The following is a 23,630-nucleotide window of genomic DNA, read 5'->3' on the forward strand; positions in this document are numbered from 1 at the left end:
TAATTGAAATATAACATTAACTTAGTTTCAGATGTACAACATAGTGGTTCAATATTTATACATATTGTGAAATGACCACCAAAAGAAATCTGGTTAACATCCATTACTGTACATAGTTATGAAATTTTTTTTATTGTGATGAGAACTTTCAAGACTTACTCTATTAGCAAGTTTCAAATATGCAATACAGTGTTATTAATTGCAGTCACCATAGTATTGTAACCTCCATGACTTATTTATTTACAAACTGTAATTTTGACCCTGTTTGTAATTTTTGACCCTGTTCACCCATTTTACCCACTTTCCCAAGCTCTCACCATTGGCAGCCACCAATCCATTCCTTGCATCAAAGAGCTTGGGTTTTGTTGTTTTTGTTGTTTAAATTACACATACACATAAGGTCACACAGTATTTGTCTTTCTCTGTCTGACTTATATCAATCAGCTAATGTCCTCAAGTTCCATTCAAGTTGTCACAAATGGCAAGATTTAATTCCTTTTTATGGATGAATAATATTCCTTTGTGTATATTTGCTACATTTCCTTTATCCATTCATTCATCAGTGAACATTTAGATTGCTTACATATCTTAGCTAATCTAAATAATGCTGCAGTGAACGTGAAAGTACACATATATTTTTGAGTTACATGTTTTAATTTACTTTGATAAATACTCAGAAGTGGAATTGCTGGATCATGTGATGTTTCTATTTTTAATTTTTGTAACAACATCCATAATATTTTCCATAGTGGCTGCAATGGTTTACATTTCCACCAATAATGCACCAGGGTTCCATTTTCTCTACATCTTTGCAAACATTTTCTATTGCTTTTTGTCATGATAAAAGCCATTCTAAGATCCTAGGAGAATAAGAGAAAGATTTTAAGGATGGAAAAGTATTTCAGGGAGTAATGCTTGGAATGTTTCCAAATTTGGCAAAAGGTGTAAACACACAGATGCAAAAAATTGAAAGAACATCATGTAGGATGAAGCCAGTGAGATCCACAGTAGGATATAGCATAATCAAACTGACAATTAAAGACCAAGAAAAAGAATCTTAAAAGTAGTGATAGTGAAATTACATGTACAGGAAAAAATACAATTTTTTGTATTACAAATGATTACAATGATAACAATTGAAATAAAACAGTATAGGAATAAGACATGCAAATACCACAGAAGCTTGCTATGCTGGTTTGTTCCAACCAGCTTGTATGTAAAGCTTTTAAGCTTTACAGATCAATTCACTCATCTCTCCAGCAGTGATTCTTTGCCTGGGAAGTCTGATCATAAGCCTATGCCCAACTGGCTAATGTCCCCATGGAGGGAAAACAAAGAAAGGAATGAGGGAGGAGGGGGAGGGGAAGGGAAGGGAAGGGAAGGGAAGGGAAGGGAAGGGAAGGGCAGAAGGAAGACTGATTTTTTCCTACTTGGTTCAGTAGAAGCTGGCATGACTTTTTACTCCCACACCATTTTTAACTCAAAAACAAAAACAAAAAAAACCCCAAAAAACGAATCGGCAGCCTTCTCCATGTGACAAGGCTTTGTCACATGACAGCCTTCATTTCAGAAACTGGCTTTTAGGCCATGATACTTCCAGTAGTTTATTATTTTTTTTATTTAAAAAATTTTTACATTTATATCTTTATTTTGAGAGAGAGAGAGAGAGAGGGAGAGAGAGAGAGAGAGCATCAGTGGGGTAGCGACAGAGAGAGAGGGAGAGAGAATTCCAAGGAGGCTCCATGCTGACATAGCACAGAGCTTGATGCAGGGCTCACACTCACAAACTGTGAGATTGTGATCTGAGCTGAAATCATGACCTGAGCCAAAATCAAGAGTCAGATGCTTACCCAACTGAGCCATCTAGACACCCTATACTTCCAGTAGTTTAATTGGATAGGAACTCTTCTAGAGGACAGAACGCTTGAAACGTCGAAATTCTATAGTGACCATTAATTCAGTTGCTTTCGGAAACAAAATACCTTTCTAAATAATCTCCCTTGGGATAAAAGTGTTGTGTTGACTGCATTTTGTAATTGAGAGAAAGGAGAGATGAGTAGTGAATATGAGAGCTATCTACTTCTGTAGTTTTGTGGACAGACTTCCATTGAAAATTCTGCATTTTAGCCACCCTTCCCTACCTGCCTTTTTGGCTCTTCTTCCTCTGCTTTTCCTTCTTACTCAGGCTGCAGCTCCTCCAGAGCATTCGAAGTTGATCAACCAGGCTCTCTCTTTTACCATTGCATTTGATGATGTTGCTTCCTCGCCTCATTTTATCCATTAGTGGACTTCATTTTATTTCAAAATCCCAGGAAGTTCTTAAATCTTTTATCTTCCAATTGCCTCTTTCTGATGATCCTTTATTTGCATTAATTAGGAAAAGGGGAGCTATTTTGAGTGCCATATCTGTGAATTTGAACTGGAATTTTCCTGTGGTTATTTTAAAAATTCATCAAAGTTATACTGTATTTTCATGTGTAATTCTCTCTTGTTTAGTTGATTTCAGAGTGGTTGGAACGGAAAGATTTCTTTACTTTTCCCTCACTAAAGGTGGGTCCTTTGTAAAAATTATCTTTTTTTTAAAGTTTATTTATTTATTTTGAGAGAGACAGAGACAGCATGAGTGGGAGAGGGGCAGAGAGAGAGAATCCCAGCCAGGCCTCTCCCTGTCAGCAGAGAGCCAAACATGGGGCTCGAACCCATGAAGCTGTGAGATGCATGACCTGAGCTGAAACCAAAAGTCAGATGCTTAACTTATTGAGCCATCCAAGTGCCCCTGTAAAAATTATCTTGATAGATAGCAAGAGAAGGAGGGAGAGAGGGGAGACTTTATTTCTTATTTTTTTATTAACAGGAAGAAAAATATATCTCCTTATTAATCATAATGAAGGTATAAATAAAACACTCATATATTTAATACTGTTATATAGTGGGTAAGAGTATACTGCATGGAGATAGGCATATTCCAGCAATGCAAATTTGCTTAATATTGGATATGATAGAAAGCTTTTTAATTTTTTAATTTATAAGACTTAGAACAGGGGAAATGATTCTAGTTCACGTACGTAGGCCAGGGAAGATGAACATATCTCAACACATTCATTTCAAACTTGAAAAGAAGTATGTTTGGGGCATTTGTCCAAAATTAGATAAGCTAATCAATGAATAAATGAATAAAATTAACTCCTTTTATCTTACTCATACCTGGGACTATACAAAAATATGCTTACATGTAATTCACATTTCTCTTTAGGAAATATGTATTTACTTATGTTGTTTTTATGTGTTTTTTTTTTTTAATTTTTTTTTTTTTTAACGTTTATGTATTTTTGAGACAGAGAGAGACAGAGCATGAATGGGGGAGGGACAGAGACAGGGAGACACAGAATCCGAAACAGGCTCCAGGCTTCTGAGCTGCCAGCACAGAGTCCGACGCGGGACTCGAACTCACGGACCGCGAGATCATGACCTGAGCCGAAGTCCGCCACTCAACCGACTGAGCCACCCAGGCGCCCCTATGTGGTTTTTTTTCTTTGAAACATGGTATGACTGGTTCTGGGACACCATGTATCTTGTTCAAGGAAGGAATCTTGTATATTAGTTTATATTCAAAACATATCTCAACCACTGCCCAGGCCTAACTACTTTTGTAATGTCTCTTGCTTTTGCTGTCATTACAAAAGAGCCAGCTGCAAATTGACCCTTTTACCTGCAGGAAATTATATTAGAAGCATGAGTCTTAACTTTTCCAGCTTATTTTTCCCCTAAAGACAGCGCAGGGAAATATGACTAGTTATTGCCTCAATGACAATGTTTAAGGAGCACTAGAATGAAAATGATTTTGTGCACAGGTAATGCTGGTTTGTTCAAAATTTTTGTTATTCTTGCTGGCTTCATCAGAGCACTTCCAGTTACTGAACAAGCTGATATTCTTACCTTTATGATGATGATTGGTTAATGGTGATAGGAAATAATGATTTTTAAGACTATTCATCATATAATATATATTCTATCAGATAACCTGAGAAAAGCCAGCAGAAATTTTTACAGACTTCCCTAAAGATATTCAAATTAAATTAAAATTTGGATAAAGCAATATTAACATAGAGCTTACATAAAAATCAGGTCAAATAAACAATAATTAAAATACTTTCTGTGTTTAGTGATCATTTACTATGTACCAGACACTACTTTTGTTCCTTTATGTCTAACAAATTATTTCATCCTTATAACCTACACTTTTATAAAATTTGGGTATAATTGCTGTTCCAAATTCAAAGATGGATAAACAGAGATATGGAGGGATTAAATTACTTGCTCTAGGTCACACTGCTAATTTGAAAGATAAGAGACATTATCATTAAAGTTGGAAAAAATATAAAAATGACAGGAACACTGCTATTTAGCATTGATCAATATGTCGCTCTGTGACGAAAGTAGTTCTTGCACTGAATATTGCATTTGTCAATAACTTGTGCTTGAACTTAGAAGAGTAGATTTATTCTCATCAAATCTAAAATGTGGATAAAAATATTTCCTTTGAGTGTGTATTAGTGTATATTATAAAAATATATAGAAAGTGCAAAAGACAGATCCTAGCTTATTAAAAATGGTCAGTACAAGGTGGCTATTTTTATTCTTATAATAATTAATAATTCGTATCAATAAGCTCACAGCTGTACTCCTGGGAAAAACATAGTATCTCATTCTCTAAATTTTATATGTGGTAAAATAATAGCATACCGCTTGGACTCCCAAGTTCTTCTTTTAGAATGAGTAGATCTCATGAAATTCCAAATCATGTTATTTATGTATATATAAACATACATGTATAATAATATATAATATAATATAAATAATATAATATAATATGATAATATAAATATATAGTATATGAAGGATAAATATAAAGTATATTGTGCATTAAATTTTTGTACAAAGTACAATTGCTCGATTCATGGCTTTACATTTAAAATTTTTGTTGTTGGCTGTTTTAACATTTTAGTTTTGTGACCGGGGACGGTGCACTCCTAAGGAATCATACCCAGAGTAAATTGTGACTCAGTTACAAATTGCAGTGGACATGGGGTATGTAATGTTTATTTCATTTCTACATATAGTAATTTTAGTTCACATCAATAATATTTTCCAAGATAATATGGTTCAGAATTATTTGACATAGAAATTATGTTGAAAACTTTCAGTTAAATAAGGAAATTGGATTCCATTATTTATACGTATGTACATGATTTATGTGCTATTGTTTTAGGCCTCATGAGCTTTGAACTTTGTACAGAAATGCAATATGAAGTGTAATCTATTATAATTTATATCAAGATTATGATACTTAGGAAATGAATTTATTAAGGATTATTCATACATATTTATACATACATGTAAATATGCTTATGGTTGAGTGTATGTGTACTGATATATATTTAGACACACAATATATTTATATCAAAATATTATGATCTAATATTTTTGTGAGAGCAGAGTTTCTTGTCTATTCAGATCTCTTTCATCCTTTAGTGACTTCAATTTATTTCCCTGTATGTCCTCCATACTATATTTGAAAAGTCCTTCACTGATGGACTTTTGGATGTTAAATTTTAACTTAACTATTATAAGTAGTGGGACAATGGACATCGGGTACAGTAACATTTGCACATTCATCTGACTTCTTGTTAAATTTTTAATGAAATATTATTGGCCACATTGATGTACTATTTAAATTTTTATAAATATTATATTGTGTTTAACGCATATTATACCAATTTTTGCTCTCTCCTATCAGGTATAAAAATATGCATTTCCTCAAATTCTGGCCAGACTAGCATCTCAGTTTTTGTAAATCACTTTTAACATGCTAAATCCATTGTTAATTTGTATTTACCTAATGATATGTTTTTTAAGCATGTATGCATAGACGTATTTTCCATTTGCATTTTAATTTGTTCATCCACTGTGAAATTATCTACTAGGGAATAGAAATTTTGTAGTTTGTTTTTTTGAACATAAATTTGGCTTTAATTTTGTGACTAGTGTCTCCTGCCATATTGATGCTTCACATTTTATATAATAATCCAGGAATAAACTGACCTGCCTGCGTGTCTTATATCAAAAATTTCTCCCAAATTACTTACATGTCCTATTATTAACAGTTTCTTTTCTATTTCTATCCTTTCTTATTTAATTTTAATTTAATTTCTTATTAATTTTTTTCTATGAACCTACTGCTTCTGACCCTTCTTTCAATTACATGTATAGGTATTTTCTAACCTTCCTATTTCTAGCAAAATACATTTAGGTATCTGTGTCTCATTAAGGAAGCTTCTCCTTTTGTTTTTTTCCCCAATTTTTGGAAAAGTTTGTTTTTATAACCACTATTTTTAAACCTAGCACAATTCAAAATAAATATTAACTTCTATTTTATAATTTTTTAATTGAAATATATTGACAAACAGTGTTACATTAGTTTCAGGTGTAGAATATAGTGATTCAACAACTCTGTATTATGATATGCTCACCACAAATGTAGCTATCATTTGCTATTACAGTATCATTGAATATATTCCCTCTGCTGTACCTATTAGCCCCATGATTTGTTCATTCTATAACTGGAAGCCTATATCTCCCACTCCTCTTTACACATGTTGCCCATTACCCCCACCTGTTCCCCTTTATGGCAACCACCAGTTCTCTGTATTTACAGATTTAATCCTGCTTTTTTGTTTATTCATTTATTTTTTTTAGATTCCACATAGGAATGAAATCATATGGTATTTGTCTTTCTTAGTCTGACTTATTTCAGTTAGCACAATATCTTCTAGATCCATCCAACTTGTCACAAATGGGAAGATCTCTTCTTTTTTATGGCTGTGTAACACTCCATTGTTTAGATATACTGCATATTTATCCATTCATCTACTGATAGCCATTTAGGTTGCTTCCATATCTTTGCTAGTGTAAATAATGCTGCAATAAACAAAAGAGTGCAATATACTAATTAGTGATTTTGTTTTCATTGGGTGAATACTCAGTAGTAGAATTACTGGATTGTATGATAGTTCTATTTTTAATTTTGGGGGAAACTCGATACTGTTTTTGACAGTGGCTGCACTAATTTACATTCTCACCAACAGTGCACAATGGTTCCCTTTTCTCCACATTCTCACCAACACTTGTTTTTTTTCTTTTTTCATTTATTTATTTATTTATTTACTTACTTACTTATTATTTATTATTGTTTTGATACTAGCCATTCTGACTGTTGTGAGGTTATATCTCATTGTGGTTTTGATTTACATTTCACTGATGATTAGTATAATTTTTTGATTCATAATTTTGTGCCTTTTTGGAATAAGGCATTTCAGTTTTATCATGAAGGTTCTTTTATTTGAAAACATATGAGACAAAAGAAAATCTTAATGACATTTAAAAAGTTAATGCATGGGAATTTGTTATATTTTATTTTAAAAATATTTGCCACATTAAAATAAATATACAAATTACAATACTTTAATAATTTACATTGACTAACAGAACAATGCATTTAATTTTTATGTTGTACATAAAATGTTCTTATTTTTTATTTGGTTTTGGTTTCAGGTTTGCAATAATTTGCTTCATTGTCACTGTGATGTTGGATATACTCCTCCATATTGTAAACCATCGCCATTATCACCAGGAGGAAGTATTGATAATGGGTTTTGGAGTAAGGGAAGTTAGTATCCAGATGAGTGTGTTTCAAAGAGCTTTCTCCCCTTTCAGAAATGGTCTGCATCTTCACTGACTGTGTGGTTATAGAGCACCTGACATAGATAGTGCAATGAGGAACCTAAATTTCCATTTTATTTTACTTTATTTAATTTAAATTTAAGTATCCATAGCATATGGATAGTAGATGGTACAAAACATTTAAAAAATATTTGGTGAACATTTATGAACATATATAAGCATATTTGTTCTTTCTAAACTTCAAAATGTAAAAATCTTTGCAGTATAATTTCATTAATGTCTTTCCATCATTTGTACTTTTATACTTTATTTATATATGTCATAAATCTGATAATAGATTATTGTTATATTGCCTTGAATAGATAATGAAATTTTAAAGATTTTTAATATAAATATTTACATTTACCCATCCATTTGCAGTTATCAAGGGCTTTTCAACTCTTCCATGTGGGTCATTTTTTTCTCTCTGAAAAAACTTCCTTTTATATTTCTTTTTGTTTGTACCTTGTGGTGGCCAATTGTCTCAGCTTTTGTCTTTAAAAGTTTTATAAAAATGTCTTAATTTCCAAAGACTATTTTCACTGGAATTAAATAATTCTACACTGAGAAGTTTTTCTTTCAGCAGTTCAAAGATGTAATCTTTGATTCTAGCTTATATCTTCTGATGAGAATACAGTGTCATTTTTTTTTTTTTTTTTTTTAGAGAGAGAGAATGTATTTGGAGGACAGGGGCAAAAGGAGAGAGAGAAAGAGAGAGAGAATCTTAAGCAGGCTCCACGCTGAGTGTGGAGCCCACTGTGGGGCTTGGTCCCATAACCCTGGAATCATGATCTGAGCTGAAATCAAGAGTCATATGCTCAACCAAATGAGCCACCTAGGAGCCCCTACAGTGCCATTCTTATTATTCTTCTGATTAATGTTTCTTTTATATTTTTTTATACTTCTTTTATATGTTTTTATGTTATACATTTTTATTTTACATGTTTATATGATTTTCCAGTTTCACTACAATTTATCAAGACATGTTTCTTTTTGAATTTATCCTGTTTAGGTTGGCTGTGATTCTTGAATCCATAGGTTAATATGGCTTTGGAAATTTTGAAAAAAATCTTAAACCCTTGTCTTTTTAAATATTTTTTATTAAACATCTTTGGGTTTTAAAAAATGATACACAGTGACATTCGCTCTGTGGGATATAATTCAATGAGTATTGAAAAAAGCGCAGACTTTTGTTCCCAACACCGCAGTCACAATGCACAATAGATTTTTCACCTCAATAGTTCCCACTGGCTGCTCTTTTGTGTTCATGCCCCACTGCCGATTCCTGGAAACAAATTACCTGTTCTTGTCCCTATAGATTTCCCTTGTTCAGAATGTCATTTGCAGTACATATGCATTTCAGATCCATTCCTGTTGTCATAGGTCATATTCCTGTTTAAGAGTTCATTCATTTGTTTGTTTGTTTGTTTTGTTTTGTTTGTTTGTTAAGTAGGCTCCAGGCCCAATGTGGGGCATGAACTGATAACCCTGAGATCAAAAGTTGTGTGCTATACCAACTGATCCAGCCAAGCGCTCCCTAATAGCTCATTCTTTTATTGTTAAGTAGGCTTCTATATTGAAATGATGCATTCTTATTTGCTTATCCAGTCAGCCATTGAAAGGTATTTGGGTTATTTCTAGATTTGGGCAATTTTAAATAAACCTGCTATAAACATGTGCACATAGACTTTTGTGTATACGTAAATTTTCACCGTTTGGCTGGTAAACACCAAGGACTAAGATTTCTGGGTCATTTATTAAGTGTTTACTTTTTATCAAGTGTATTTTTAATTTTACAAGAAATAGCTTTGGGGTGCCTGGGTGGCTCGGTTGGTTAAGTGTCCAATTTGATTTCAGCTCAGGTCATGATCTCACAACTTGTGAGTTCAGGCCTAGCATCAGGCTACATGCTGAAAGTGTGGAGCCTGTTTGGCTGGGATTCTCTCTCTCTTTCTCTCTCTGTCCCTCCTCCACACCCACACATTCTCTCTCAAAATAAACTTTAAAAAAAAAAAGGAAAAAAAATAGCGAAACTATTTTCTAACGTGAATGTACCAGTTTTCCTTCCTTGCATTTATCAATGAGAGTTCCAGTTTCTCTGCATGGATGTTGAACATTTCACAAGCACTCAATGTTGTCATTTTTGTTTGGTTTGCTTTGATTTTGTTTTGCCAGTTGTAGATGTCCAATGATATCCCTCTGTGATTTTTATTTAACTTTTTATGTTGAAATAATTATAGATTCACAAAGAGCTGCAAAAAAGTGCAGATGGAAGTCCTATGTACCCTTTACTCAGACTCTGTCAGTTTTAACATATTTTAATACTATAGTACAGTAGCAAAACAAGGAAATGGACATTATTAAAATCACAGACCTTATTCAGATTTCACTAGTATACATCTATATAGTGTGTGTGTGTGTGTGTGTGTGTGTGTGTATGAGTGCATATGTGGGTGTTGGTATTCAGTTTCATGCAGTTTTACCATATGTTCAAGTTTGTGTAACCACCACCACAATCAAAATACAGAAGTGTATCATCACTATATGGCTCCTAATGTTACCCCTTTATATAGCTACACTGATCCCCTTTTCTGCCATTGCTAACTCCCGATAATAGCTAAACTGCCATCTCTCTTATGTTATTTCACGAATGTTATACATATGGAATCATACAGTTTATATCTCTTGGAGATTGGCTTCTTTCTCTTCCGTAATTTCCATGAACTGCATCCAAATTGTTGCAAGTATGAATACTTCATGCCTTTTTATTGATGACTAGTGTTCTTTTGTACAGATGTATCAAACTACTGATGGATATTTGCCAATTTTTAGCTACTATGAATAGATCTCCAATGCACACGTGTGGAAAATTCTGAATGAAAGTAAAATTTGAATTCCCTGGGAAACATCCTCAAAAGTGAAATTGCTGGGTCAATAATAATCCATTTATAGATTTAAAAGCAACTGCCAAACTATTTTTCAGAGTGACTGTAACATTTGACATTCTTACCAACAGTATATGAATGACCCATTGTTTTGGCATCCTCACTAATATTTGGTGATATCACTGGTTTTTTGTTTTGTTTTTTTTTTTTTGCTTTTTGGTTTTTGGTTTTTGGGTTTTTTTAGTCATTCTATTAGGTATGTATTAATTGTAGTTTTAATTTGAACTTCCCTAATGGGTAATGATGTTGAATGTCTTTAATGTGTTTATTTGGCGTCTGTATGTTCTCTTCAGTGAAAATCTGTTCATGTCTTTGCCCATTTTCTAATTAGACTGTGTTTTTTTAAATGTTGAATTTTTAGAGGTTTTTTTGGTGTTTTTTTTTTTTTTTTTTGGTTTTCTGGTTTCATAGATAGATAGATAATTTGAATACATTTTTTCCATGTCTGTAATTTGTTTACCCTCAGACCCCAAATATTAATTCTTTTTCTGATAAAGTCTACTTCTTTTCCTTAATGGATCATGCTTTTGGTGCCCAGTGTATGAACTCTTTATCAACCTTAAGTCCCGAAGATTTTCTGCCATGACATTTCTAAAAGATGCAGTTTTGTGTTTTACATTTAAGTCCATTATCCATTTTGAGTTACATTTTGTAAAGGGTGGGAGGTTAACTTTTTGATTAACACATCTCCAATTGCTGCACCATAATTCTTTGAAAAAGCATTCACTTGTCTTTTGAATTGTTTTTGTTCCTTCATCAATAATTAATTGGAAATTTTTGTGTTAGTGTATTTCTCACTTCTCTATTTTGTTCATTTATCTATGTGTCATTTTCTTCATTGTTATACTGTTCTGATTATTGTAACTGTGTGGCAATCTTTGACATTGGGAAGAATGTTTTTTCCCACTTTATTCTTCTTTTCCAAAATTGTTTTGACTATTCTAGGGTCTCCTTTCTATGTACATTTCAAGATAAGCTTATCTATGTTTAAAAACTTTTTGCTGTGATCTTAATTCAAATTATGTTAAACCTATGGAACAATTTAGGAAGGTTTCATATCTTTACTATATATTATTGACCCTTCCAATCTACAGTATGTCACTTCATTTATTTAGATTTTGTAGGATTTTCTTCATCAGAATTTTGTACTTTTTACCAGATACTATACATGTTTTACAATTTCATATTTTGTTTTTTCCTTTTTAGAGCAATTATAAATAGTGTACGATAATTGAACTTTTTTTACATTTATAAACATCAATTAAAATTATTAACTTTAATGTTTATTTATCCTACACCATCTAACTCCTTCCAATCAACCTTGTATACATATTTGTCCACTTGTGAACCATATCGTATAAGTGTTCATGTCCGAATGTTGTAAAAAAAATGGATATTCTAGATCTTCTTTACAACACAGAATGTTTCAGATATTTGTAATGAAATATTGCATGTCAGAGTATGAGTAACTGGATGAAAATATTATATTTCTTTTTTGCTATTAGAAATATTCTGTTTCTCATTGATTCTTGAGCTGGAGAAAAATGATATCATTATCTGAAGACTATATGAGCTATACCATGAAATTTCATTTGTGTGATCAATTTAAATATCATCATTACAGCCTAGAGGTCTTCTCTGTTTTTTTTTTTTATTTTTTGCATTTTTCTGATTAAAAATTGTAAAACATCTTCCTCCATCAATATTCTTTTCTTTATCATTATGGGCAGTAAAGAACATTTCTGAATTCTCAGTCATGTTCAGTAGAAGCTAAAATAAAAAGATACATTTGGCTCCAGGGCTCTTTTGTACCTTTTTGAAAGTTGATAAATTAATTTGGGCAACAGTATAAGAAAACTGAAATTTTTCAATGAAATAAAATAGGAAGCCAAGAAATAGACCATTTATAGACCATACATATGGTCTAATGACTTTCAACAAAGTGGCCATGACCTTTTAATGAGAAAAAGAATAAATTTTCAAGAAATGGTATTGGGATAATAGGATATCCACATGCAAAAGAATGAGATTGGACCTTTACATTGTATATAAAACTTAACTCCAAATGGATCAAAGATTTAAATGTGAAAGCTAAAACTATAAAATTCTTATAAGAAAGCATGGAAGAAGTCTTTTTTTAAAATAGTTTATTTTAAGAGAGAGAGAGAGAGAGCGAGCATGCAAGCAGGGGTGGGTCAGAGAAGGAGGAGAGAGAATCCCAAGTAGGCTCCACACTGTCAGTATGGAGTCTAATGCGAGGCTTGATGCAGGGCTTGAACTCACAAACTGTAAGATCATGACCTAAGCCAAAACCAAGAGTCGGAAACTCAACCAACTGTGCCACCCAGGTGCCCGTGGGAGGTCTTTAAAACACTGGATTTGGCAATGATTTCTTGGATATGACACCAAAGCACAGAAAACAGAAGAAAAAATAGACAAATTGGAATTCATCATAATGAAAAACTGTTACTTATAAAAAGATACCATCAACAAAAATGTAACCCATGAAATGTATCTGATGAAGTATTAATATCCAAAATATTTAAAGAACTCTTAAAACTCAGCAACAAAGAAACTAATTAAAAAATGGGCAAAGGACTTGAATAGACATTTCTCCAAAGAAGATACACAAATGACTGATAAGCAAATGAAAAGATGTTCAACATCACTAATTGCTAGGGAATTGCAAGTCAGAACCACAAGATTCCAATTCATACTTATTAGGATGGCTGTTATAAAAAAAATTCAGAAATATCAAGTGTTGGTGATGATGTGGAGAAATTGGCATCCCTGTTCATTGCTCGTGGGAATGTAACATGATTCAGGCTCTGTGGAAAATAGTATGGTGATTCCTCATAAAATTAAACCTAAAATTACCACATCCTGCAATTCCATATCTAAGTATATACTCAAAAGTATTGAAAGCATGTATTTGAACAGGTATTTGTATACCCATGCTTATAACAGCATTATTTACAATAGCTAAATGGTAGAAATATTTAAATGTCTATCAACAGATAAATGGAGAAACAAAATGTGTCATATACATACAAATGGTCTATTATTCAGCTTTAAAAAGGAATGAAATTTGGACACCTGCTACAACGTGGATGGAATACGAAGACCTTATCCTAATTAAAACAAGCCAGTCACACTAGAACAAATATTGGATGATTCTGCTTTTATGAGGCACCTAGAATAGTCAAATTCATAGAAAAAAAAAAAAAAGAGAGAAGTGTACTTGTCAGGGATTGGGGGAGTGAAAATGATAAATTAATATTTAAGGGTTCAATTTGTAGGGATGAAAAAGTTCTGGTGTTTGATGGTGGCAATGATGCACTTAAAAATGTTTAAAATTGTAAACTTTATTGTGTATTTTTCCATGATAAAAATTAAATTAGGAAAAATTCCCTTTATATTACCAAAAATAATACAATATTTAGAAATAATGTTATGAAGTATAAGATATGCACTGAAAGCTAAACATGCATTATTGATGGAAAGATCTGCATAAAATGTAAAGACATGCCAGGTTCATGTATTAGAAGTCTCAGTATTGTTGATACAGAAATACCCCTTAAATTGATCTACAAATTCAACACAATTCTTAACAAACCCAAGCACTATTTTTTTAAATTATTTTTGCAGAAGTTGATAAGCTCATCCTAAAAGTCATTCAGAAATTTAAGGGACATGGAATGGTAAAAGAAGTCTTGAAGAAAACTTGAAGCTGAAAACATACTTTCTAATTCCAAAAGATAATCCAAAGCTAAAGTAATCAAGATGGTGTAGTAATAACCTAAAGATAAGGATAGACATTAGTTCAATGGAATAGAATAGAGAGTCCAGAAATAAAACTTCATACTTATAGTCATTCATCTTTGACAAGGATGCCAAGCCAATTCATTGGGGAAAAAATGTCTTTTCAGCAAATGGGAGAAGTAGATAACCACATGTAAAAGAAAGAAGTTACATTGCTACATCACAATATTCATAAAAATTAATGGAAAATAGATCATAGATCTAAATGTAAGATTTAAACGTATAAAACACAACACACATAACTAAGGTCACTTTGTGACCTTGGCGTAGGCTGTGTTTTTAGAGGGCATCAAAGCACAAGTGAAGAAAGAACAATAGATTGATTGAACTTCATCAAAATTAAGAACTTTTGTAGAGCAAATGATACAAACAAGAAAGTGAAAAAGAATCTACCAAATGAGAGAAAATATGTGTAAATCTTATATCTCATGTGGGATTTGTATCCAGAATATGTAAACAATACAAGTTCATAATAAAAAAGACTACTCAATAAAAAATAGGAAGAGATTTAAATATACACATTTCCATAAAAAAATTCAAATGGCCAATAAGACTATGAAAAAGATGCTCAACATTTTAGGAAAATGTAAGTCAAAACCAATGAGATACTGTTTAACATTCTTTAGGATGATTATAATAAAAAATACAGGCAGGGCGCCTGGGTGGCTCAATCATTTAAACATCTGAATCTATTTCAGCTCAGGTCAGGATCTCACAGTTTGTGAGATTGAGCCCCACATCGGGTTCTGTTGGGATTCTTTCTCTCTGCCCCTTCCCTGCTCACTCTCTATCTCTCTGTCTCTCTGTCTCTCTCTTTCAAAATAAAATAAACATTTTTTTTTAAAATATAGGCAACATGAGGACGTGGATAAATTGGGATCTCCTTGGTACTCTTTTTTCAGCACTGCTCTGACTCTGGTTTCTCCTTTCTACCCTCAACCCAGTGAGAGCTGCCATCTAATTAGCTTTAGGTTGTTTCAGACTGTGTATATGTTTATATATCCTTCCCCTTCTCTCCAGTGCTGCACCCTACAGATTCTAGCCATTACGAGTGTTGTGAATTCTTTCCTCTGCCTCCTTAACTCAGTGGTAATTCTGTACTTTCTAGGACTTCAATTCTCTGTGCTGAGATCAGTAAATTGTCCATGGGTAAACTGGATTCTTATAAAATATATCATGCTTTCTTTCTTTCAGATATTATAGATTTGCATTTTTTGTTGATTTCCAGAAACCATTTCCTTCATGTATTTTGTCCTGTTTCATATTTCTATTTCTATTTCTAATTGCTGTTTCTATTTATTGTATTATAAAAAGGCTAGTTAAGCACTATTTAGTGAAAAGTGTTCATCATGGCCAAACTGGAAGCCCTTTCTTCCTTAGAGTAATGGATATTGCCCAATTAATCTAATAATGATTAGGTCCAATTTCTTTAATCAGCCTTTGGAGTAACTAAGGACATGAGAAGGAAGCCCCACTTCCAATATGATAATTTTTAGTTAAGGTGAACTGATGGAGAGTTGACATTTTCTGATGGATGAGGGAGGAAAGGAGAGCTTTAAAAGGAGAGCCTAAACCCACTATATAGAGCTTAATTTTAATATTTTGTATATATTTGTCAATTTATTTCCTATAATCCATGTAACATACTGAATTACTTTCATTTAGGTAGATCACTTCTTATCAACATATAACTGGATTCTGTCCATGTTTTGAAGTTACTGAATTTTTGTCTTTTTTTGAAAGACACTAAATTCATTTGCATTTAGTGCCATCATAGTCGTTTTAAGGGTAATTCTGATTGCTTAATTTAGCATTATGTACTTTAGTTATCTGGTTTATTTATTTTGTTTAACTGGACTAAGACTTCATAGAGTTTTCTAATTTTCTGTAATGACTTTATAACACCTAGAGGAATATTTATTTTTCTAATTAATGTAGCTAAAAATAGAACAATATCACTATATATAGATAATATGGAAATTTAACCTAGTTTACAGTCATTAATTGTTTTTAAAAGTAGCCATCAGTTATGTCAGTAATTTTTTAAGTTAGTTTAAAAAAAAACACTTTCTTTTTGCTCTATTTTATTTAATGAAAGAACTTATTAAATAAGAATATCAATTTAATGAATTCTAAGTAGTTTGTAGAAGAGAATGCAATAGAATAAGTATATTTAATAAAACACAAAACTAAAGATTAAATATAGACATAAAGATTAAAAGTAAGTATTGTTGGGGCGCTTGGGTGGCTCAGTCGGTTAAGCATCCAACCTCGGCTTAAATCATGATCTCACGGTTCATGAGTTCGAGCTCCTCGTTGGGCCCTGTGCTGACAGCTCAGAGCCTGGAGCCTGCTTTGGATTCTGTCTCCTTCTCTCTCTGCCCCTCCCCACATGTGCTCTCTCTGTCTCTCAAAAATAAATAAATGAAAAAAGAATTTAAAAATAAATATTGTTATTGATATAGATAGATATAGATACACATACACATATGTAATTGTGGTGGATTTTGGGGAATAGTCACAGAATATAGGAAAATACATATTATTTGAATCCCTAACTTTTATAGTTAAAATTACTAATATGCTTTGAATATAAGTTTTGAAAATGTTAAAAGGTACTCTCATGTTTTTAGGTGGAGATGAATACCTGTTTATAAAACAACATGTGGCTTCTCGAAAACATGGCCTCTTGTTTGGTTTCTACATTCTTCTACCTTTCCTTATTTTAATCGCCATCCATGCTTTTAAATGGAATAAAATACAACTTTGGAACCAAGAGGGAATAGAAAATAAAGGGTAAATAAATTTATTATTGTTTATATTTAATATTAAAATATGGGAAGAATCCAAATGTAATTCAGAATATTGCAAATAGGGATTCCTGGATAGTTTGTGCTATGTTTAGAAATATTGAGTCTTAGTATACACAGATTTTTTTCTAAATTTCAGTTAGGTATCTTTTATGTTATTATAGGTCCAGAGACAACTGAAGATACTCAGTTAATTCATAGCGCATTTCAAATTAGAAACCAGGTTGACTATAATTGCTTTAGGAGAAGTTTCTACTTTCCAAGCAACCCCACTTTCCTTGAATTGACATTCATCTGTGCTAAGGACAGTAATAGAGATAGAGAAGCAAATTTTGTGAATAGGATATGTAGAAGGTGAGAAAAATTTAAAAAAATAAGATAATGAAAAAAGAACATGGAACATGATGCAATTTACACTTAATATTGTTCATATATTTCTAAAAATAAAATTGAGGTACTTTCACAATTGTTTTTATTTTTTTGGTAGAGCTGAGCTTGATTAGGTATTTTATTTTAATTAAACACAATTTATATATGACATTAGTTTCATATATATATAACATAATAATTCAATATTTGTATATATTACAAAACGATCACCACAATAAGTCTAGTTAACATCTGTCACCATACATAGTTACAAATGTTTTCTTCTTGTGATCAGGACTTTTAAGATCTACTCTTTTAGCAAGTTTCAAATATTCAATACAGTGTTATTAATTATAGTCACCATATTGTTTATTATATACCCATGACTTATTTATTTTATAACTGGAAGTTTGTACCTTTTGACCCCCTTCACACATTTTACCTACCCTCTACCCTCATGTCTGGCAAGTACTAATCTGTTCTATTTTCTGTGTCTATAAGGGTTTTTTTTCTTTCCTTTTTTTTTAAATTTTAGATTCCACATATAAGTGAGATCATATGGTAATTGACCTTCTCTGTCTGAATTACTTCACTTAAATGCTTTTTTCTCTACTATAGCACCAATATAAGCCAGAACTTTGCTTAGTGAATATTTAGGAAAATGAGAGTGCAGAAGTAAAGGTAAATAAGTGGGGCTTGTTGTTCCATGCTAAAGGAAAATGTCTCCATTTCTGGTGTAGATGGAGATAAAATAATAGAAAATTTCCACCAACACCTCTATTTCCCAAGTTAGTTAATTTTATTTCTTAACAAGTTACAACAATGAGTTAAAGTCAATGTAGTATTCTGCATAATTTATATATACATTTACATAATCATCAATTTGTTACAATTTATTTAAAGTCTTCTGGTGATCTTAAGAGATCTTGACAAAATCTGAATAGTTGCTAGAAGGAAACCTGATTTTTGGAAGAGAGATTATAGTAAGGGATCATGAATCATAAATAACAAAATCTAGTCGCAACAGCCTAAGTTTTAGATCAACAATAAGTGGCTTTAGGGCCAGAAGGGTAAGAAATGATGTACAGCTGACGTCCAAAGGGATGGTAATGAATTGGACAGTCAGGAAATAGGTTATTCTTTCTATCACCCAAAGGTTTACGAGTGAAATAATCTCTTCTTGTCTCTCTATCCATTCTTCCAAAATGACTGCTCTGCTTGCACATGGTCCAGTTTACCTATCTTAATCCTTTTCAGATTTGTTTTCAAATAAAATACGAATAACCTTTCCACACCCAATGCTTCTTAGTTCATATTCTCAAGAGATACAAGAAAATAGCTGTGTAAGTGTACCTAAATTCAGCCAATGTTCTGTCTGGATTTATAATTCTGAGTTAGGTGTTCAAACTTGATCTTATCATCTGTGGGTAAGGTATTGTTGCTATGTAGTAAGAACGTGAACACAATGACATGCCTCTTCAACAGGAGTATAGGAGCCAAAGGAAAAAAATGGAGGTTTAATGCCACAGAATGTAACAATGTAGCTGAAAGATACAGAAACCTCATTAAGGACCTCAGTAATAAACGTGAAATCGTTATTTACATAGTTATTTGATAGAATAATATAATTGGAGATATGATAATTTAAGAATTTGAAGACTTGTGTGTAAATCGTCTTTTTTAACTTTGGAGAAGCATTATCAAACATACTACTATTTCATCCTGTCTTCCATGTAGACAAAATAGAAAAAAAGTACTAGATGGATTTAAGTTTGAAATTTTAAATGCTTAACATTCCTAAAACCTAAGTCAACATCAGAAAGACCAAATGCTAGATATGTGATCACTGAGTGGGATATGGGAAGCAAAGGAGATAGCGGTACATGTGAATGGAGTAAATAGTACAAATCTAGTTTTTCTACTTTTCTTGATTTTAAGACTACGTGTTACATAACCCTAAAAGTAATGCTATTTCTTTTATGCAGATATATATCAGAAGACAGCAATAGTAACGGCAACCTGTCATAGAATTAAAGGTGAATTGAAGGAGTCAAATTATTTTAAATGATGTAGTTTTTTTTTAATTTTTATGAAATTAAAAAATTTAATTTTTAACTATTTCATGAAATAGTTTTTTAAATTTCTAACAATACTTCCTATTCCACATTTCATCATACTGATTCTTATTTATCAATATCATATACTAAAACAAAGACTGAACTCATTTTGTAATTTTGTTTTATATTAATTTAGAAATGTTAATGTTAACTAATATTAGCCAGAGACTTATTAACCAACATTTTTGTAATGACAAATTATTTTGAAATGTTTTAAATGTCTATTTATCTTGAGAGAGAAAGAGAGAGCATATGAGCAGGGAAGGGTCAGAAAGAGGGAGACAGAATCCCAAGCAGGCTCTGCGCTGTCAGCACAGTGCCTGACAGAGGGCTCAAATCCATGAACCGTGAAATCATGACCTGAGCTAAAACCAAGAGTTGGACACTTAACTGACTGAGCCACCCAAGTGCCCAAAGAAATTATTTTAAAGAGAATTTAAAGATGTTCTTAAAATATTTATGAGCATTTATGCATCCTGCTCCCACACTTGGGGTTCCCATTGGTAGTTACACAGATTGACTCCTGATGTTTACATTTCTTTCTCACTCAGACTCCATGGTTATTGTTATTCTCAGTTTAAAGTGAGGGAACAGGCATAAGGAATTTAAATAATTCCCTATATGTACAGATTGTAGTAAGTTTGAGCCAGAGTTTCATTTAAGACAACCAGACTCTAGGGTTTAACTCTTAAGTACTCTACAATTTTGCACAGTTTGATGTATGCCTGGTAATGAGAAGGAATTTATAATCATTGAGGATCTATTAGATGCCAGGCAAAATGATAAATGCAGTGTCCCTCCAGGGTAGAAAGACAATTCTTTACTATAGATGGGATAGTGTTTGCATCTCTATATATTGAATATATATACATATATATGTACATATATATATGTACATGTATATATATACATATATACATGTACATATATATATGTACACACACATATACATACTTGCATATATACAGATATATCTGAATATATTCTGTATATTCTGTATATATCTATATACAGTATATTCTGTATATTAGGTATATATCTGTATATATTCAAATTTGTAAGTCGATACATAAAGAAATCATAATACTTGACATGTTATACCTATCACTGTGAATAAGTGGAAAAATTAAAAATTCAACCATGAGTGAAAACAAGAGTTCACTCACTTACTAATCTGCTATTCCTCCATATCTTACTTTGATGGAGAATTAAGTCAATGGATCTCTGTTTCCCCATCTTCTGCTACCAAAGAAAACATAATTACTACCCGTTATGAAAAATAGTCTTATTTCTCAGTAGGGATAATTGGGAGATTTGGTGATGAGGGAGAAGCTGGTTTTAAATACAATTGGTTTTAAATATAATCCAATGAGTGGGCCCTATTCAGCAAGAGATGTGTAAACAAATAGTTGGAGGATTTGCAAGTATTGACTCAGTTTAGATATTTAAAAGGAGGTACTTGAACTCCCAGGTTCAGTTCACATGGGGCTTTTATTTAAATGTAAAGGATACAGTGCAGCAAGAGAGAGTGCAGGCAAGCAATGGGCACCAGAGAGATACCTCATGCACAAGGTCTCAAGGTTCCTTACTTTAAATTTTGAACAGCCCATTATAAATTCCACTGCCAATGTCTTGGCAAAAAGTGAAACCAAGCATCCAGGCTTTCCCAGAGATAAAGATAGAGCTTTTCCATTCCAGCTGTAAATCAACTCCTTACAGAGGCATAGAGCTGGCAGAGGTCGCCATGCGTATATCTAGGCAGGAGCTTTCCAAGCATGTGAATGATCCAATGAAGTAAGTCAGGAATGTTTGATGAATCACAGTGATGTCAGTTTAGCTGGAGCAGAGTTAGTAAGGGGACTGTGGTAGTGAGTAGGTCAGACGGTAAGACCCTTGTAGGCTGTGGGAGGTCTTGGGGGCTATCTGTGTTTTATTTGGAATGAAAGGAGGAAATCATTGGAGGATTAAGGTTTCAAGCACAAGATTTCCACTTTAAAAGGCTGGTTTCTTGAAAATTGTATGGTGGCAAGAGGAGAAGTGGAGAAACCAGTTGGTGGCGAAATTCCTGCAAAATGCAGGAGGAAAAGGATGGTACCTCAGACCAGGGGTAGTGAAGATGGTTTTAGGAATAAATTTTGAAGGAGACAAACAGAATGAATTGGCAGTTTGAATATAAAGTGTAAGAAAATGTGCCTAAATAATGTTTATTGATAAAGCAGCAAGATAAGCAAGGTTAAATGTAAGCACAGACCTGTTTTCAAACTTCTGCTCTTACTACATTTAAAATTTATATTAAAATCTATGTGGGTAATTGTGAACCAAGACAAGTGTCTGGTATGCCATGATAAGGCATTTGTTTTCTCACACACGAGAAAATATTTCTGGTATAGTTAAAGTGTGTTTAAAGTGGTAAGGGAGGGATTCAGCATGATATGGACTGCTTTTTTACAAATTTGGGGAAAAAGTCAAACTCAGTAAGAACTGGAGGCTAGTAAAACAGCTCCATCTGTATGTATATGGGACGCCTGTTGGAAAGGCACAGAGAGCTTCTTGAAATACTCTTCCTCTGAAGATAAAAATAGACAAATTAGTAGTTATTTATTTCTTCACATATTCTAGTGTTCTTTTCCTCTCTCTTTCCTTGTTGGTGATTTTCTTTAATCCATGTGAAGTGTAGAAACTGTGTAATTAAAATGCTTCTGAATAACTACTTTTAGCATTTCCTTTTACTGTGGCTATCCCAGACAATTTAGGAACAAGAAACCTGGGCTTACAAATTTCATGAAGCACAGGCCTAGATTGTGACACCATAACCAGCATCCTATACACCAATGATTTGCTATACCTCTAGTTGCATAGTAAAATGAGATCACTTTTATTAACAATTAAAACTTAGCATTTCTCTTTTTTTATATTTGTTTTACAACAGTGACAAAACAATGTCAAAAAGCCATAGGTTGGAGAAAGGATATTACCAAGACACTCACCATTAACTGACTTGATTCAAGAAAGAAAGAAAAAAAAAAAACAAAAACCATGCTATCCTCTCCTTTTGTTATGGCTCAAAGCTTTCAACTTCACAAACAAAAATAAATCCTGAGAGTGAAAGTATGCAGGCTTATGTCTATTGATTCTTCTACATGTTGTGATCCTTTATGGGAAAATAAGCAACTTTTGAACCAGAGAAGCTGTCACATCCCCAGATGTGAACATTTCTTGTTCACTGAGGACACCCACAGTCCACACCTCTCCCAATTGCCCATGATTCCCTGCCCTATCCCTTCCAAGCTTTGGGATATTGAGAGGAAATGTTGCCAGGTAAGGCCAGCCCCAGAACGAACCCCCAGATAGACACTAACATCCATTCCATCTCCAGGGAATTGCTCCAACTGTGTTTCTGGTCATAGATAACTGTTGTGTCTCTAGGTGAGAATTCTGTGGCCTCATGTAATTTGAGATCTAGGATATATCATTGTCCTTTGGGGAAGCCAGACTTGCTCCTCCTCCTTCGCTGGAGCTGAGCTTTTCTGGGAAATATTTTCTTGCTTCAGGGTCCCCCTCCCCATCTCCCTCTTACTAAGATGAGTGCACTTCTCAAAGTGCACCTCAAAGTGTTGTACATGGATAAGGGAGCCATCAACCTAGCTGGAATCTAATGAGAACCTACAGAGTCTCCCTCAATAAACAAGGATGCTCCTGGTTCAGGGCTGGGGGTACCTCATCACAGAGGCTAAGAGATTCCTTTTCCAAATGTCCATCAACTGATGAATGGAGAAACATTGTATGAA

At 32.9% G+C, this 23,630-nt stretch overlaps 1 protein-coding gene across 1 annotated transcript in view; it reads left to right on the top strand.

The window, feature by feature from the left end:
* LOC109262144 (A disintegrin and metallopeptidase domain 3-like) overlaps window positions 1-22,953 on the top strand; it is a 112,905-nt gene extending 89,952 nt beyond the window's left edge. Inside the window, 6 exon segments of the mRNA XM_019440566.2 lie at window positions 5,006-5,042; window positions 5,045-5,088; window positions 7,612-7,726; window positions 17,180-17,342; window positions 19,711-19,761; window positions 22,772-22,953. Coding sequence (XP_019296111.2) covers window positions 5,006-5,042; window positions 5,045-5,088; window positions 7,612-7,726; window positions 17,180-17,342; window positions 19,711-19,753 — 402 coding nt within the window. The 3' untranslated portion in view covers window positions 19,754-19,761; window positions 22,772-22,953.
* Window positions 22,954-23,630: the final 677 nt, after the last annotated feature.

The sequence above is a fragment of the Panthera pardus genome, unplaced genomic scaffold (genome assembly GCF_024362965.1).
Source record: "Panthera pardus isolate Hobbes unplaced genomic scaffold, ASM2436296v1 HiC_scaffold_13, whole genome shotgun sequence".
Classification (NCBI taxonomy): Eukaryota; Metazoa; Chordata; class Mammalia; order Carnivora; family Felidae; genus Panthera; species Panthera pardus.